We start from the raw sequence: 20,331 nt of genomic DNA on the forward strand, positions 1-20,331 counted from the left end.
GATATACAGAGGACAAATCCAATCTGATTTTATTCGCCACTTGCTTGGTAAACAACACGTGTAGAATAACAGTGAAATGCTGACTGGCGTGTCCTTTCCCAACAACGCAGAGCTAAAGATGAAAAAAGAAATGGAAACAGGAACATGAGGAATATATACACTGTGGAATATATATACACAGTGGAATTAAATACACAGTGGAATGAATACACAGTGGAATGAATACACAGTGGAATGAATACACAGTGGAATGAATACACAGTGGAATGAATACACAGTGGAATGAATACACAGTGGAGTATAGACACTGGGGAATAAATACACAGTGGAATGAATACACAGTGGAATGAATACACAGTGGAATGAATACACAGTGGAATGAATACACAGTGGAATGAATACACAGTGGAATGAATACACAGTGGAATGAATACACAGTGGAATGAATACACAGTGGAGTATAGACACTGGGGAATAAATACACAGTGGAATGAATACACAGTGGAATGAATACACAGTGGAATGAATACACAGTGGAATATATACTGTAACGGTTGTCATCTTCCTCTTCTGAGGAGGAGGAGGAAATATCAGACCACTATGCAGCGTGGTAAGTGTTCGTCATATTTATTCCACTGAACACAGAAAACAAACGAACAAGTGAATAAAGGAAACCTGAAACAGTCCCGTATGGTGAAAACACTGAAACGGACAATAACCACCCACAACTAACAGTGGGGAAACAGGCTGCCTAAGTATGGTTCTCAATCAGAGACAACAACTACCCACAACTAACAGTGGGGAAACAGGCTGCCTAAGTATGGTTCTCAATCAGAGACAACAACTACCCACAACTAACAGTGGGAAAACAGGCTGCCTAAGTATGGTTCTCCATCAGAGACAACAACTACCCACAACTAACAGTGGGAAAACAGGCTGCCTAAGTATGGTTCTCAATCAGAGACAACAACTACCCACAACTAACAGTGGGAAAACAGGCTGCCTAAGTATGGTTCTCAATCAGAGACAACAACTACCCACAACCCATAGTGGGAAAACAGACTGCCTAAGTATGGTTCTCAATCAGAGACAACGATTGACAGCTGCCTCTGATTGGGAACCATACCAGGCCAAACACATAGAAATACAACATAGACTACCCACCCCTCTGATTGGGAACCATACCAGGCCAAACACATAGAAATATAAACACAAGAACAAAACATAGAATGCCCACCCCAACTTACGCCCTGACCAACCTAAAATAGAGACATACAAAAGGAACTAAGGTCAGGAAGTGACATATACACAGTGGAATAATCCATCAAAATACTTCAGATACAAACCAGAAAGAGGACCTTTAGCAACACTAATGAGGACATGTCAGTAGAGAACATCTTGTACTGATATTTGACCACAGTCCCCTGAGCTATAAATATGTTCCATTTAAACATTTTAAAAATTCAGGCTCAAACTATTCCACTGGTAAAGATGTCTTGGAGAATAGAGGACTTGGAGTATAGAGGACTTGGAGAATAGAGGACTTGGAGAATAGAGGACTTGGAGAATAGAGGACTTGGAGAATAGAGGACTTGGAGAATAGAGGACTTGGAGTATAGAGGACTTGGAGTATAGAGGACTTGGACTATAGAGGATATGGACTATAGAGGACTTGGAGAATAGAGGACTTGGAGAATAGAGGACTTGGAGAATAGAGGACTTGGAGAATAGAGGACTTGGAGAATAGAGGACATGGAGAATAGAGGACTTGGAGAATAGAGGACTTGGAGTATAGAGGACTTGGAGAATAGAGGACTTGGAGAATAGAGGACTTGGAGAATACAGGTCTTGGAGAATAGAGGTCTTGGAGAATAGAGGTCTTGGAGAATAGAGGACTTGGAGGATAGAGGTCTTGGAGAATAGAGGACTTGGAGTATAGAGGTCTTGGAGAATAGAGGACTTGGAGAACCTCTATCTCCTAGCCTCTATCTCCTGTCCAAGCATTTCAAGGCTACGTTGAAACAATGACTTATCAATGACCCAAGACCAGCTCAGCTAATCCCTACCATTGTGACAATGAGTCGTCATAATGCTGCATTAATGTACATTGCTATACTAAGAGCGTTGGCTGTTAACACAGAGGTGGTGTGTCCCAGTAGGAAGACCACTGTTAACACTGAGGTGGTGTGTCCTAGTAGGAAGACCACTGTTAACACTGAGGAGGTGTGTCCCAGTAGGAAGACCACTGTTAACACTGAGGTGGTGTGTCCTATAGGAAGACCACTGTTAACACTGAGGTGGTGTGTCCTAGTAGGAAGACCACTGTTAACACTGAGGTGGTGTGTCCTAGTAGGAAGACCACTGTTAACACTGAGGTGGTGTGTCCTAGTAGGAAGACCACTGAGGTGGTGTGTCCCAGTAGGAAGACCACTGTTAACACTGAGGTGGTGTGTCCTATAGGAAGACCACTGTTAACACTGAGGTGGTGTGTCCTAGTAGGAAGACCACTGTTAACACTGAGGTGGTGTGTCCTAGTAGGAAGACCACTGTTAACACTGAGGTGGTGTGTCCTAGTAGGAAGACCACTGTTAACACTGAGGTGGTGTGTCCTAGTAGGAAGACCACTGTTAACACTGAGGTGGTGTGTCCCAGTAGGGAGACCACTGTTAACACTGAGGCGGTGTGTCCTAGTAGGAAGACCACTGTTAACACTGAGGTGGTGTGTCCTAGTAGGAAGACCACTGCTAACACTGAGGTGGTGTGTCCTAGTAGGAAGGCCACTGTTAACACTGAGGTGGTGTGTCCTAGTAGGAAGACCACTGTTAACACTGAGGAGGTGTGTCCCAGTAGGAAGACCACTGTTAACACTGAGGAGGTGTGTCCTAGTAGGAAGACCACTGTTAACACTGAGGTGGTGTGTCCTAGTAGGAAGACCACTGTTAACACTGAGGTGGTGTGTCCTATAGGAAGACCACTGGGGGGGTGTGTCCCAGTAGGAAGACCACTGTTAACACTGAGGTGGTGTGTCCTAGTAGGAAGACCACTGTTAACACTGAGGTGGTGTGTCCTAGTAGGAAGACCACTGTTAACACTGAGGTGGTGTGTCCTATAGGAAGACCACTGTTAACACTGAGGTGGTGTGTCCTAGTAGGAAGACCACTGTTAACACTGAGGTGGTGTGTCCTAGTAGGAAGACCACTGTTAACACTGAGGCGGTGTGTCCTAGTAGGAAGACCACTGTTAACACTGAGGCGGTGTGCCCTAGTAGGAAGACCACTGTTAACACTGAGGCGGTGTGTCCTAGTAGGAAGACCACTGTTAACACTGAGGCGGTGTGCCCTAGTAGGAAGACCACTGTTAACACTGAGGCGGTGTGTCCTAGTAGGAAGACCACTGTTAACACTGAGGTGGTGTGTCCTAGTAGGAAGACCACTGCTAACACTGAGGTGGTGTGTCCTAGTAGGAAGACCACTGCTAACACTGAGGTGGTGTGTCCTAGTAGGAAGACCACTGTTAACACTGAGGTGGTGTGTCCCAGTAGGAAGACCACTGTTAACACTGAGGTGGTGTCCTAGTAGGAAGACCACTGTTAACACTGAGGTGGTGTGTCCTAGTAGGAAGACCACTGTTAACACTGAGGCGGTGTGTCCTAGTAGGAAGACCACTGTTAACACTGAGGTGGTGTGTCCTAGTAGGAAGACCACTGTTAACACTGAGGCAGTGTGTCCTAGTAGGAAGACCACTGTTAACACTGAGGTGGTGTGTCCTAGTAGGAAGACCACTGTTAACACTGAGGTGGTGTCCTAGTAGGAAGACCACTGTTAACACTGAGGTGGTGTGTCCTAGTAGGAAGACCACTGTTAACACTGAGGCAATGTGTCCTAGTAGGAAGACCACTGTTAACACTGAGGTGGTGTGTCCTAGTAGGAAGACCACTGTTAACACTGAGGTGGTGTGCCCTAGTAGGAAGACCACTGTTAACACTGAGGTGGTGTGCCCTAGTAGGAAGACCACTGTTAACACTGAGGTGGTGTGTCCCAGTAGGAAGACCACTGTTAACACTGAGGTGGTGTGTCCTAGTAGGAAGACCACTGTTAACACTGAGGTGGTGTGCCCTAGTAGGAAGACCACTGTTAACACTGAGGTGGTGTGTCCTAGTAGGAAGACCACTGTTAACACTGAGGCGGTGTGTCCTAGTAGGAAGACCAATGTTAACACTGAGGCGGTGTGCCCTAGTAGGAAGACCACTGTTAACACTGAGGCGGTGTGTCCTAGTAGGAAGACCACTGTTAACACTGAGGCGGTGTGTCCTAGTAGGAAGACCACTGTTAACACTGAGGTGGTGTGTCCTAGTAGGAAGACCACTGCTAACACTGAGGCGGTGTGTCCTAGTAGGAAGACCACTGTTAACACTGAGGTGGTGTGTCCTAGTAGGAAGACCACTGTTAACACTGAGGCGGTGTGCCCTAGTAGGAAGACCACTGTTAACACTGAGGCAGTGTGCCCTAGTAGGAAGACCACTGTTAACACTGAGGTGGTGTGTCCTAGTAGGAAGACCACTGTTAACACTGAGGCGGTGTGTCCTAGTAGGAAGACCACTGTTAACACTGAGGTGGTGTGCCCTAGTAGGAAGACCACTGTTAACACTGAGGTGGTGTGTCCTAGTAGGAAGACCACTGTTAACACTGAGGTGGTGTGTCCTAGTAGGAAGACCACTGTTAACACTGAGGCGGTGTGTCCTAGTAGGAAGACCACTGTTAACACTGAGGTGGTGTGCCCTAGTAGGAAGACCACTGAGGCGGTGTGTCCTAGTAGGAAGACCACTGTTAACACTGAGGTGGTGTGCCCTAGTAGGAAGACCACTGAGGTGGTGTGCCCTAGTAGGAAGACCACTGTTAACACTGAGGTGGTGTGCCCTAGTAGGAAGACCACTGAGGTGGTGTGCCCTAGTAGGAAGACCACTGTTAACACTGAGGTGGTGTGCCCTAGTCGAAAGACCACTTTGTGCAGCTCACCCTGCACTATCAAGTCTACTTCTGATAAGCTTCCCAGTAAAGCAGTAAAAACAATCAAGCAAGACAGAAAAGTGCTAAAATAGCCAATATTAACACACTGAGAAACAAGGTCCATGAATTCATTAACTTGCTGGTAAACATATGACATTCATATGCTGCTGACTGGCTCTAATCAAGCTGCCCACTCAAGAAAAAACCTTCAAACTGTAACCAATGCCTGCAACCTGGTTCAGGTTATCAGTCAACCTACCAGGGTAGTTACACACAACCTGGTTCAGCTTATCAGTCAACCTACCAGGGTAGTTACACACAACCTGGTTCAGGTTATCAGTCAACCTACCAGGGTAGTTACAAACAGCCTGGTTCAGGTTATCAGTCAACCTACCAGGGTAGTTACACACAACCTGGTTCAGGTTATCAGTCAACCTACCAGGGTAGTTACAAACAGCCTGGTTCAGGTTATCAGTCAACCTACCAGGGTAGTTACACACAACCTGGTTCAGGTTATCAGTCAACCTACCAGGGTAGTTACAAACAGCCTGGTTCAGGTCATCAGTCAACCTACCAGGGTAGTTACAAACAGCACAGGAATGAAATCATCAACATGTATTGATCACATCTTTACTAATGCTGCAGAAATTGGCTTTAAAAGCAGTATCCAGATCCATCCGATGTTGTGATCACAATATAGTAGCCATGTCTAGGAAAACCAAAGTTCCAAAGGCTGGGACTAATTTAGTGTATAAGAGGTCAGGCTGGGCCTAATATAGTGTATAAGTGGTCATACAATACGTTCTGTAGTGATTCCTATGTTGATGATGTAAAGAATAGTTTCTGGTCTGTGGTGTGTAATGAGGAGCAACCAGACGCTGCTGGTCTGTGGTGTGTAATGAGGAGCAACCAGACGCTGCTGGTCTGTGGTGTGTAATGAGGAGCAACCAGATGCTCCTGGTCTGTGGTGTGTAATGAGGAGCAACCAGACGCTGCTGGTCTGTGGTGTGTAACGAGGAGCAACCAGACGCTGCTGGTCTGTGGTGTGTAACGAGGAGCAACCAGACGCTGCTGGTCTGTGGTGTGTAATGAGGAGCAACCAGACGCTACACTTGACACATTTATGAAATTGCTTATTCCAGTTACTGATAAGCATCCGTTAAGAAAATTACTGGAAAAACGGTTAAATCCCCTTGGATTGATGAGGAAGTGAAAAACGGTTAAATCCCCTTGGATTGATGAGGAAGTGAAAAACGGTTAAATCCCCTTGGATTGATGAGGAAGTGAAAAACGGTTAAATCCCCTTGGATTGATGAGGAAGTGAAAAACGGTTAAATCCCCTTGGATTGATGAGGAAGTGAAAAATTGTATGGTTGAGATGGATGAGGCAAAAAGTATGGCAAATGAGTCTGGCAGCACAACCGATTGGTAAACGTACTGCAAATTAAGAAATCATGTGACTAAACTGAATCAAAATAAACTATACTATGCATCAAAGATAAATTATATTAAGAATGATAATAAAAAGCACCTTAAATGAACATTTTGGGGAGAAAAAGCCATCTTGGCTCCATCATTCATTGAGTCAGATGGCTCATTTATCACAAAACCCACTGATATTGCCAACACAATTAATCATTTTTTCATTGGCAAGATCAACAAACTTAGGGATGACATGCCAGCAACAAACTCTGACACTACACATCCAAGTATATCTGACCAAATTGTAAAAGATGAGCATTGTACTTTCGAATTCCGCAAAGTCAGTGTGGAAGAAAGTCCGTAAAGTCAGTGTGAAAAAAATGATTGTTGTTTATCAACAATGACAAGCCACCGGGGTCTTACAATCTGGATGGAAAATTACTGAGGAATAATGGAGGATGGTATTGCCACTCCTATTTGCCACATCTTCAATTTAAGCCTACTAGGCATAATTTAAGCCCTCAGGCCTGGAGGGAAGCTAAAGTCATTCCGCTACCCAAGAACAGTAAAGCCCCCTTTACTGGCTCAAATAGCCGACCAATCAGTCTGTTACCAACCTTTAGTAAACTTCTGGAAAAAATTGTGTTTGACCAGATACAATGCTATTTCACAGTAAACAAATTGACGACAGACTTTCAGCACGCATATAGGGAAGGACACTCAACAAGCACGGCACTTACACAAATGACTGATGATTGGCTGAGAGAAATTAATGATAAAATGATTGTGGGGGGCTGTCTTGTTAGACTTCAGGGCAGATTTTGACATGATCTATCATAGTCTGCTGCTGGAAAAACATATGTGTTATGGCTTTACACCCCCTGCTATAATGTGGATGAAAATGTACTTGTCTAACAGAACACAGAGGTTGTTCTTTAATGGAAGCCCATCAAATATAATTAAGTTAGAATCAGGAATTCCCCAGGGTAGCTGTTTAGGCCCCTTGATTTTTTCCAATTTTTATGAACGACATGCCACTGACTTTGAGTAAAGCCAGAGTTTATATGTATTTCTATGTATGTGGATGACCGGGCACTATACACGTCAGCTACTACAGCGACTGAAATGACTACAACTCTAAACAAAGAGCTGCAGTTCGTTTCAGAGTGGGTGCAAAGGAAAAAGTTAGCCCTAAATATTTCTAAAACTAAAAGCATTGTATTTGGAACAAAACACTCACTAAACCCTAAACCTCAACTACATCTCGTAATAAATCATGTGGAAATTGAGCAAGTTGAGGTGACTAAACTGCTTGGAGTAACCCTGGATTATACACTGTCATGGTCAAAACATATTGATACAACAGTAGCTAAAATGGGGAGAAGTCTGTCCATAATAAACCACTGCTCTGCTCTGCCTTCTTAACAGCACTATCAACAAGGCAGGTCCTATAGGCCCTAGTTTTGTCTCACCTGGATTACTGTTCAGTCGTGTGGTCAGGTGCCACAAAGAGGGACTTGGGAAAATTGCAGTTGGGTCAGAGCAGAGCAGCACGGCTGGCCCTTAAAAGTACACGGAGAGCTAACATTAATGACATGCATGTCAATCTCTCATGGTGGAAGAGAGATAAAGGTGATCTGGCCTACCTGGTTAAATAAAGGTGATCTGGTCTACCTGGTTAAATAAAGATGATCTGGCCTACCTGGTTAAATAAAGGTGATCTGGTCTACCCGGTTAAATAAAGGTGATCTGGTCTACCTGGTTAAATAAAGGTGATCTGGTCTACCTGGTTAAATAAAGGTGATCTGGTCTACCTGGTTAAATAAAGGTTAAATTAAAAAACTAATTAAATTAAACACATAGGCACAGACACATGCCTACAAACACATGATAACATACAGACACACAGACGCACAAATGGATTTTGCGTTGTAGATATGTGGTCGTGGAGTATGGGCTCCGAGGACACACACTTAGTGTGTTGTGAAGTCTGTAATTAACATATTGTAATATTTTTACAATTGTATAACTGCCTTAATTTTGTCAGACTATTATTATTAATAATAATTATAATTATTTTTATGGATGGGGATCCATAATAAATAAATAAAGTATGGTAGTAGGTGCCAGGCGCACCGGTTTGAGTGTGTCAAGAACTGCAACAGCGCTGTGTTTTTCAAACTCAACAGTTTCCCTGTGTGTATCCAGAATGTTCCACCACCCAAAGGACATCCAGTCATCTTGACACAACTGTGGGAAGAATTGGAGTCAACACGGGTCAGCATCCCTGTGGAACGCTTTCGACACCTCGTAGAGTCCATGCCCCCCGACAAATTGAGGCTGTTCTGAGGGAGAAAGGGGGAGCAAGACAATATTAGGAAGGTGTTCCTAATGTTTTGTGCATTCAGTGTATATTCCTGCTAACAGTCACTTTTCAGCACTGTTTACATGTATATATTTCCATTAGTTTATTACCATCAGTATTTATATATTCCTACTTACGGTCACTTTTCAGCCCTGTTGACATGTATATATTACCATGAGTATATTAGCATCAGTATTTATGTATTCCTACTTACGGTCACTTTTCAGCCCTGTTTGACTGACGATTGGCTGAGTTAAATTGATGATGAAAAGGGGGCTGACGATTGGCTGAGTTAAATTGATGAGGAAAAGGGGGCTGACGATTGGCTGAGTTAAATTGATGATGAAAAGGGGGCTGACGATTGGCTGAGTTAAATTGATGATGAAAAGGGGGCTGACGATTGGCTGAGTTAAATTGATGATGAAAAGGGGGCTGACGATTGGCTGAGTTAAATTGATGATGAAAAGGGGGCTGACGATTGGCTGAGTTAAATTGATGAGGAAAAGGGGGCTGACGATTGGCTGAGTTAAATTGATGAGGAAAAGGGGGCTGACGATTGGCTGAGTTAAATTGATGATGAAAAGGGGGCTGACGATTGGCTGAGTTAAATTGATGATGAAAAGGGGGCTGACGATTGGCTGAGTTAAATTGATGATGAAAAGGGGGCTGACGATTGGCTGAGTTAAATTGATGATGAAAAGGGGGCTGACGATTGGCTGAGTTAAATTGATGAGGAAAAGGGGGCTGACGATTGGCTGAGTTAAATTGATGAGGAAAAGAGGGCTGACGATTGGCTGAGTTAAATTGATGAGGAAAAGGGGGCTGACGATTGGCTGAGTTAAATTGATGAGGAAAAGGGGGCTGACGATTGGCTGAGTTAAATTGATGAGGAAAAGGGGGCTGTTTTTGTTGGACTTCAGTGCATCTTTTGACATCATGGATCACAGTCTGCTGCTGGAAAAACGTGTGTTTTATGGCTTTGTGTACCTTCCTATCACGCCTACACACACACACACACACACACACACACAGAGAGAGAGACACAGACACAGACACACACACACACAGACACACTTACTAACTCCCACACACCAACACTCACTCACACACACACACACACACCTACTAACTCCCACACACCAACACTCACTCACTCACTCACTCACCCACACACACACACACACACACACACACACAGACACCACGTACCGTATGCTGCTGTCATTCTGCCTACTATTATAATTATTTATATTATCATTAAAGGAGCTATGGCTGTCATTTCTATGGAAATCTATCTGGACAATGATAACATAGAATCTGACCAAATCATGCAAGATTTTAGTTCTGGGTTAAAAACAACAGTATTTTAGTTCTGGGTTAAAAACAACAGTATTTTAGTTCTGGGTTAAAAACAACAGTATTTTAGTTCTGGGTTAAAAACAACAGTATTTTAGTTCTGGGTTAAAAACAACAGTATTTTAGTTCTGGGTTAAGTGACAGCATGTGTATGGTAACAAATATCAACCAAAGTAGTTTGTCGAAGTAGTTCAGTTTGGAACCAACCATTTGAAGGACTATATAGGTAAATTCTTGAGGTAACCCATTCTGTAGTAAACCATTTGAAGGACTATACAGGACTGTCAGAAACTCTAGGCCTCTGAACCCAACACCGCACGGGGTAAAAAAAAAAACGGTCACGCAGCCGGGTACAAAGAGCACTGACACACGCGCAGGTTTTCCGGAGCGCAGTGGTGCCGCACGTTCGCACTTTGTTCTCGCTCACAGCATTTATTGCCGCGCTTGGCTGAAAAACATTAGCATTATAGCCCAATAAATGTCATCATTGTGTCATTTTCCAACCTCACTAATGTACACCCAAACCTGTGCGTAAAAAGGTAAGCGTTTGACAGTTTCTCTACTACAGACGAAAAGTTGTCTTACCTTCGCATAGCAGCATATGATCAACCCCAACGGCAACAGATAGCCAATGACTAAAATAGTGACTTTGTAGGTGTGTTTGGAAGCGCTTGCGTACCACGCTTCCCAGCAGAACGAACTGTTCGGCGCTTCCGGGTGGTCAGTCAGTATCTGGTGTTGCGCCACTGGTATAGAGAATATGAACGATAGTGCCCAAATCACACAGACCCCTATGAGGGCATTCCTCCTGTTGCGAATGCAGGGGGACTTTTTGGAGTGTACAACAGCTATGTACCTGTCCACTGACATGGCAACCAGCGTGAAGATGCTCACCAGCATACACACCATCACTAAATAGTGAACACATTTACATAAAAAGGCTCCAAATATCCACTCAGGTAGGGAGTATATAGTAGCCTGGAACGGGACACAAAATAGCAAAAACAATAGATCCGCTATACTTAAATTGAGGATGAAAATGTTTGTCGTACTTCTGTTGCGCCGGGCCTTGATTTTGCCTATTACAATCATCACTAGAGAGTTCCCGACGACACCCAGGAAAAATATACATCCAAAAATGACCGGAACAATCACCGCCTCCGGGCCACCGTGGTCTTCTTCACCGGCACACGCCGTCAGGTTGCCGGTGTTTAATAACTCGGTCCAGGCGTAGCCCGTTTCGTTGCCCGGCAGCAGCATGGTTCTCTCTCTCTCACACGGCCGCGGCGTCCTCGTCCAGACGTTCCAGGAGTTTAAGAAATAACAGCGTTGCTATCTCCGGAGAAAGTGGTGATTTTGTCCAGAGCCTCGCATGGTATACAATGTGGTCTATGTATCACACTCAGTCCAGTAACACTGCTGTGTCAAGTTCCAGATGTGTTGGGTTTATGCTACTTTTACGCATCGTTTGGGGGAAATGGTTATGCGTTTATCCACTTGTGAGAAAAGCCGACTACAACAAGTGAAAGGAGGCTTGGTCTCCCGATGCGCGTCTTCGACGGAACACACTAACCATAGCCTGGCTATGACAGATACAGTATAGGCGAACCCAGGCGGTCATGAAGCGGTAAAATGAAACCATGTGTTGTCCAAAACCTCTCGGAGCTCCTTATAGTAACATGAACACGGAGACCTTTCAGCGCTGGTTCCTTCTGCTGTAAAAAAACGTACTAAAACCTTAATGGTATAATTAAGCAATAAGAAACGAGTGGGTGTGGTATATGGCCAATATACCACGGCTATGGACTGTCCATAAGCACTACGCAGCGCGGGGTGCCTGAACACAGCCCTTGGCCACATACCACAAACCCGTGAAGGTGCCTTATTGCTATTGTAAACAGGTTACCTACAGGTTGACAACCTCTACTGTGGAGTACGTCTGGAGATCATTATACCATGGAGCGGAAAGGGTTTGAGTGAAACACTGTGAGGTGTGAAGACTGGAAAGAAAACAACAACCTATTTACACCAGTTCCTCCCGGCTGTAGCGTCTATGATTTCTATCATGGCTTTTATGTTATATGACGTTTCGTTTCATTGTCTGACATCATTTAAAATTAAATATATTTATATCATTATTGACAGTAGCAAGTGTTATTAATATTTGTGCTAACTCGAATCTTGAATATTTGACAGAGAGAAATCCTTGGATAAAATACTACGTGGCAAGACGAAAGTATCACTTGGTTGGATATCCGAACCTAAAAACAAATCACTGCCTCTAGGATAGTTTTGGTCTTCTATATGAACCCCTGCATGTCACGTGTGCTCCCTCTCCGGTCTCTCTAGATCACCAGGCTGCTCGTTATGGAGCACACCTGTCACCATCGTTACGCGTGTCAGTGCATTACAACACTCACCTGGACTCCATAACCTCCCCGATTGCCTGCCCTATAGATGCCCCTCTCTTTGGTTCCTTCGCTATATATGTCCCTCCCTTTGGTTCCTTCCCTATATATGTCTCTCTCTTTGGTTCCTTCCCTATATATGTCCCTCCCTTTGGTTCCTTCACTATATATGTCCCTCTCTTTGGTTCCTTCCCTATATATGTCCCTCCCTTTGGTTCCTTCCCTATATATGTCTCTCCCTTTGGTTCCTTCCCTATATATGTCCCTCCCTTTGGTTCCTTCCCTATATACAGTGCCTTGCGAAAGTATTCGGCCCCCTTGAACTTTGCGACCTTTTGCCACATTTCAGGCTTCAAACATAAAGATATAAAACTGTGTTTTTTTGTGAAGAATCAACAACAAGTGGGACACAATCATGAAGTGGAACGACATTTATTGGATATTTCAAACTTTTTTAACAAATCAAAAACTGAAAAATTGGGCGTGCAAAATTATTCAGCCCCTTTACTTTCAGTGCAGCAAACTCTCTCCAGAAGTTCAGTGAGGATCTCTGAATGATCCAATGTTGACCTAAATGACTAATGATGATAAATACAATCCACCTGTGTGTAATCAAGTCTCCGTATAAATGCACCTGCACTGTGATAGTCTCAGAGGTCCGTTAAAAGCGCAGAGAGCATCATGAAGAACAAGGAACACACCAGGCAGGTCCGAGATACTGTTGTGAAGAAGTTTAAAGCCGGATTTGGATACAAAAAGATTTCCCAAGCTTTAAACATCCCAAGGAGCACTGTGCAAGCGATAATATTGAATTGGAAGGAGTATCAGACCACTGCAAATCTACCAAGACCTGGCCGTCCCTCTAAACTTTCAGCTCATACAAGGAGAAGACTGATCAGAGATGCAGCCAAGAGGCCCATGATCACTCTGGATGAACTGCATAGATCTACAGCTGAGGTGGGAGACTCTGTCCATAGGACAACAATCAGTCGTATATTGCACAAATCTGGCCTTTATGGAAGAGTGGCAAGAAGAAAGCCATTTCTTAAAGATATCCATAAAAAGTGTTGTTTAAAGTTTGCCACAAGCCACCAGGGAGACACACCAAACATGTGGAAGAAGGTGCTCTGGTCAGATGAAACCAAAATTGAACTTTTTGGCAACAATGCAAAACGTTATGTTTGGCGTAAAAGCAACACAGCTCATCACCCTGAACACACCATCCCCACTGTCAAACATGGTGGTGGCAGCATCATGGTTTGGGCCTGCTTTTCTTCAGCAGGGACAGGGAAGATGGTTAAAATTGATGGGAAGATGGATGGAGCCAAATACAGGACCATTCTGGAAGAAAACCTGATGGAGTCTGCAAAAGACCTGAGACTGGGATGGAGATTTGTCTTCCAACAAGACAATGATCCAAAACATAAAGCAAAATCTACAATGGAATGGTTCAAAAATAAACATATCCAGGTGTTAGAATGGCCAAGTCAAAGTCCAGACCTGAATCCAATCGAGAATCTGTGGAAAGAACTGAAAACTGCTGTTCACAAATGCTCTCCATCCAACCTCACTGAGCTCGAGCTGTTTTGCAAGGAGGAATGGGAAAAAATTTCAGTCTCTCGATGTGCAAAACTGATAGAGACATACCCCAAGCGACTTACAGCTGTAATCGCAGCAAAAGGTGGCGCTACAAAGTATTAACTTAAGGGGGCTGAATAATTTTGCACGCCCAATTTTTCAGTTTTTGATTTGTTAAAAAAGTTTGAAATATCCAATAAATGTCGTTCCACTTCATGATTGTGTCCCACTTGTTGTTGATTCTTCACAAAAAAATACAGTTTTATAACTTTATGTTTGAAGCCTGAAATGTGGCAAAAGGTCGCAAAGTTCAAGGGGGCCGAATACTTTCGCAAGGCACTGTATGTCCCTCCCTTTGGTTCCTTCCCTATATATGTCTCTCCTTTTGGTTCCTTCCCTATATATGTCTCTCCTTTTGGTTCCTTCCCTATATATGTCTCTCCCATTGGTTCCTTCCCTATATATGTCCCTCCCATTGGTTCATTCCCTATATATGTCCCTCCCTTTGGTTCCTTCCCTATATATGTCTCTCCTTTTGGTTCCTTCCCTATATATGTCTCTCCCATTGGTTCCTTCCCTATATATGTCCCTCCCTTTGGTTCCTTCCCCAGGCGTTATTGTTTCTGTTCCTGGTTCTTATGTTGTGTTATCAGTGTTTAAATGCTAAATTGTAATTACTTCGCCACTACGGCATATTTATTGCCTTGCCTCCCTAATCTTACCTCATTTGCACTCACTGTATATAGACTTTTCTATTGTGTTATTGACTGTACGTTTGTTTATTTCATGTGAAACTCTGTGTTGTTGTTTGTGTCGCACTGCTTTGCTTTATCTTGGCCAGGAGGCAGTTGTAAATGAGAACTTGTTCTCAACTGGCCTACCTGGCTAAATAAAGGTAAATTAAAACACTCACTTCCTGAACTTGCTTCCTGACTCTCAGCGCATATCGTTACACAGCAGGATTCAATTAGGGGATCAATCAATAATTAATCTCTTCCTTAAAGTTGAAACAAATTATCTACCACACTTGCTTTGGCAATATGTTTCCCATGCCAATAAAGCCCCTTGAATTGAATTGAATTGAGAGAGAGAGACAGACACACAGATGAGAGATAGAGACAGACAGATACACAGAGAGAGAGAGATAGTGACACACACACACACACACACACACACACACAGAGACAGAGACAGAGAGAGATAGAGAGAGAGAGACCTATTGTACTAACAGTTTACTTGTTCAGTGAATAGGAATATTTATATATATAGACAACGTAATAGTTTATAGTTACTGCATTTCTGACTGCTAATCTCTCTTTCTGCAACATGAAATCACTATCAGTTAGTACAGGGCCTAAACTCATCAACCTATCAGTCAGCATGTGGAACATTCAGGGCCTAAACTCATCAACCTATCAGTCAGCATGTGGAACATTCAGGGCCTAAACTCATCAACCTCTAGACTGAAGAGTTTAACACTGGAGTTCAACACACATCTTAAAGATGTTGACGTCATAATTCTGCAGGAGACATGGTGTAAGGCTGACGTTGTCACTCACTGTCCCACAGGCTACAGAGAGGTCACTGTCCCACAGGCTACAGAGAGGTCACTGTCCCACAGGCTACAGAGAGGTCACTGTCCCACAGGCTACAGAGAGGTCACTGTGCTACAGGCTACAGAGAGGTCACTGTCCCACAGGCTACAGAGAGGTCACTGTCCCACAGGCTACAGAGAGGTCACTGTCCCACAGGCTACAGAGAGGTCACTGTCCCACAGGCTACAGAGAGTTCACTGTGCCACAGGCTACAGAGAGGTCACTGTCCCACATGCTACAGAGAGGTCACTGTGCCACAGGCTACAGAGAGGTAATTGTGCCACAGGCTACAGAGAGGTCACTGTCCCACAGGCTACAGAGAGTTCACTGTGCCACAGGCTACAGAGAGGTCACTGTCCCACAGGCTACAGAGAGGTCACTGTCCCACAGGCTACAGAGAGGTCACTGTCCCACAGGCTACAGAGAGGTCACTGTCCCACATGCTACAGAGAGGTCACTGTACCACAGGCTACAGAGAGGTCACTGTCCCACAGGCTACAGAGAGGTAATTGTACCACAGGCTACAGAGAGGTCACTGTCCCACAGGCTACAGAGAGGTCACTGTCCCACAGGCTACAGAGAGATCACTGTGCCACAGGCTACAGAGAGATCACTGTGCCACAGGCTACAGAGAGGTCACTGTCCCACAGGCTACAGAGAGTTCACTGTGCCACAGGCTACAGAGAGGTCACTGTCCCACAGGCTACAGAGAGGTCACTGTGCCACAGGCTACAGAGAGGTAATTGTACCACAGGCTACAGAGAGGTCACTGTCCCACAGGCTACAGAGAGGTAATTGTACCACAGGCTACAGAGAGGTCACTGTCCCACAGGCTACAGAGAGGTCACTGTGCAGTCACAGAAACACAGCTCTGTCAACAGAGGAAGAGACTCTGGAGGATTGATCATTTGGTACAAATCCCAACTACAACATCTAATTGATCCCCTCAAAATTGGCAAATATCACATTTGGTTAAAACTGAAAAAAATAACTTGTACTGACAGAAAAATATGTGTTTCTTTGCGCAATATATATCCCCCCCCACTCAGAATCCCCACATTACTCAGAGGAGATCTCCCCCCCCACTCAGAATCCCCATATTACTCAGAGGAGATCTCCCCCCCCCTCAGAATCCCCATATTACTCAGAGGAGATCCCCCCCCCCTCCCTCAGAATCCCCATATTACCCAGAGGAGATCTCCCCCACCCTTGAGGAAGAGACGTGCCATTTCCAGGCCCAGGGTCATGTGCTCATCTGTGGGGACACAAATGCGCGCACACGAACACTACCTGATCTAACGACCACACGAGGGGACAGCTTTATTACAGGTCATAGTGTCACTGTCTTCATCTCCCCCATAGAAACAACAGTGACAGCACCGTCAACAACAACAGAAGGGATCTGTTGCAGCTCTGTAGAGGCCTGGGTCTGTACTTTGTCAATGGTAGGTTACGGGGGAGGGGGGGGGGGGGGACTCTTTGGGGAGATTCACCTATTACTCACCTCTTGGCCACAGCACAGTAGACTACATGATTACAGACATTGACCCTTTCTCTCTCAGCTCAATCACTGTCAAGCCACAAACACCTCTGTCTGATCACAGCCAAGTTACGTTGTTCCTCAAAAGAACAGACATGGAAACAACCAGACATTCACAGCCCAGTGAGCTGTACAACATCAGACATTCATACAGATGGGCCCAAAACAGCACAGAAGAATACCAGAAAGCAACCTGGAACCAACATATCCAAACACTCTTAGATAACTTTCTGGATACCTGTCACGCCCTGGCCTTAGTACTCTGTGTTTTCGTTATTATTTTGGTGAGGCCAGGGTGTGACATGGGGATTTATGTGGTTCGTTTTGTCTGGGATTGTGTGTAGTTATGGGATTGTGGTTAGAGTAGTACTCTAGGTAAGTCTATGATTGCCTAGAGTGGTTCTCAATCAGAGGCAGGTGTTTATCGTTGTCTCTGATTGGGAACCATATTTAGGCAGCCATATTCTTTAGGTCTCTTGTGGGTGATTGTTCCTGTCTCTGTGTTTGCACCAGATAGGGCTGTTTTGGGTTTTGATGTTTCTTGTTTTGTTAGTTTGTTCATGTGTAGAGTCTTTTATTAAAGAACCATGAATAGAAACCACGCTGCATTTTGGTCCGCTCTTCCTTCGACACAAGAAAACCGTTACAATAACACATTCACTCACAGTGAAGAAGTCATCAATCTAGCAGTAAAAACCAACTATATATTCAGGAAAATGACAAATGAAGCACAATTGAAATTGATAAAAAACAAAACAAAAAAGACCTCAGATGACAAATGGTTTGATGCAGATTGTAAAATGATAAGGACAAAACTAAGATCACTTTCCAACCAAAAACACAGAGACCCAAATAATGGTGAACTACGCCTTCATTACTGTGAGACTTTAAAACTATATAACCGTAACACTCAGAACCATAAAGCACAGAGACCCAAATAATGGTGAATTACGCCTTCATTACTGTGAGACTTTAAAACTCTATAAACGTAACACTCAGAACCAAACAAATTCACAGTACAACAGCAAGCAGCTGACACTAATTGAGGAGTCCATGAACACAAACAACTTCTGGAAAAATTGTGGGGGGAAAAAATCGGAAAAAGAGGAATTAGCGATACGAAATGGTCTACAACACCGTTCAAATTGACACAAACGCAGAACAACGACAAATTCATGAGAAGTTGAATGGATTAGAAAAAGCTATAAAGGACAATCAACATCCACTGGACTCCCCAATTACTGACCAGGAGCTCTATAAGAAACTAAACTATTACTGACCAGGAGCTCTATAAGAAACTAAACTATTACTGACCAGGAGCTCTATAAGACACTAAACTATTACTGACCAGGAGCTCTATAAGAAACTAAACTATTACTGACCAGGAGGTCTATAAGAAACTAAACTATTACTGACCAGGAGCTCTACAAGAAACTAAACTATTACTGACCAGGAGCTCTATAAGAAACTAAACTATTACTGACCAGGAGCTCTATAAGACACTAAACTATTACTGACCAGGAGCTCTATAAGAAACTAAACTATTACTGACCAGGAGCTCTATAAGAAACTAAACTATTACTGACCAGGAGCTCTATAAGACACTAAACTATTACTGACCAGGAGCTCTAGAAGAAACTAAACTATTACTGACCAGGAGCTCTATCAGAAACTAAACTATTACTGACCAGGAGCTCTATAAGAAACTAAACTATTACTGACCAGGAGGTCTATAAGAAACTTCAGGCTCTCAAATTTACAAAAGCATACGGACCTGATGGCATCCTAAATGAGATGTTCAAACTCACTAGTGCAAAATGTCATTTGGCTGTGTTAAAACTGTTTAATTTGATCGTGAGTGTAGGTTATTTCCCTGACATCTGGAATCAAGGACTCATAACCCCAATCTTTAAAAACGGAGACAAATTTGACCCTAACAATTCCAGAGGCATTTGTGGTGAACAGTAACCTGGGGAAGGTTTTCTGTAGTATTATAGATGTGAGAGTTCTAAACTTCCTTATTAATAAGCACGATGTCTTGAGTACAGCCAAATTGGATTTATACCAAAACATCACATGACTGATCATATTTACACCCTACACACCCTGATAAATAAACATGTCCACCAAAATAATACCAAAATATATGCTTGCTCTATCGACTTCCAAAAAGCATTTGATTCTATTTGGCATACAGGACTGACCTACGACCTATGCCTGCTGTCACCCACAGCACATGGCCGACAGCAGAGCCTGGATCTGCTAAAGCAGTACTGCCAGACCTGGGACCTGGCAGTAAAACCCCCACAGCACATGGCCGACAGCAGAGCCTGGACCTGCTAGAGCAGTACTGCCAGACCTGGGCCCTGGCAGTAAACCCCCAAAATACTAAAATAATGATTTTCCAGAGAATATCCAGATCTCAGGGAATTAGACCAAAGTTCTCAATTGGTACAAAATATATAGGGTACTGTACACACTACAATTACTGAGGTTTAAAAATAAGCTCAATTGGACACCTTAATGAGGCAGTGAATTAACTGAGAGAGAAAGCACACAGGGCATTCTACGTCATTAAAAAACTCATTCAAATTGAAATACCTATTAAAATTTGGCTAAAACTAATTGAATATGTCATTGAACCAATTGCACTTCATGGCAGCGAGGTGTGGGATCTACTTGCAAAACAAGATTTCAGCCAATGGGACAAACACCCCATTGAAACCCTGCATGCAGAGTTCTGTAAGATTATCCTACATAGGAAAACTACAAACAATGCATGCAGGGCAGAATTAGGCCAATATCCACGAATAATAAAAACTCAAAAAAGAGCAATTAAGTTTTGGAAATTTCTAAAATACATTGACCCCCTCTCATATCATTGCCAAGCCCTGCAATGCCAAGAGCTGAGCAAAGAAAATAGTCCCCTCATCCAGCTGGTCCTGGGGCTGAGTTCACAAACCTGTTCTACTAACACACTGAAGCCTCAGTCCCCTCATCCAGCTGGTCCTGGGGCTGAGTTCACAAACCTGTTCTACTAACACACTGAAGCCTCAGTCCC

General features: G+C 43.8%; 1 protein-coding gene across 2 annotated transcripts in view; it reads right to left on the reverse strand.

Annotated features, from left to right (window-relative positions):
* galr1b (galanin receptor 1b) overlaps nucleotides 1-11,881 on the reverse strand; it is a 44,700-nt gene extending 32,819 nt beyond the window's left edge. Inside the window, exon 1 of one of the 2 annotated variants that reach the window (XM_036964493.2) lies at nucleotides 10,735-11,881. In XM_036964493.2, the coding sequence (XP_036820388.2) occupies nucleotides 10,735-11,409 (675 nt within the window). In that variant the 5' untranslated portion in view covers nucleotides 11,410-11,881. Of the gene's footprint in view, nucleotides 1-7,900; nucleotides 7,994-10,734 lie in introns of those variants that run through there. The other variant, XM_090221644.1, reaches the window with a different exon arrangement.
* Nucleotides 11,882-20,331: the final 8,450 nt, after the last annotated feature.

This window comes from Oncorhynchus mykiss, chromosome 26, assembly GCF_057628025.1.
Source record: "Oncorhynchus mykiss isolate SJ-2025 chromosome 26, ASM5762802v1, whole genome shotgun sequence".
Lineage (NCBI taxonomy): Eukaryota > Metazoa > Chordata > Actinopteri > Salmoniformes > Salmonidae > Oncorhynchus > Oncorhynchus mykiss.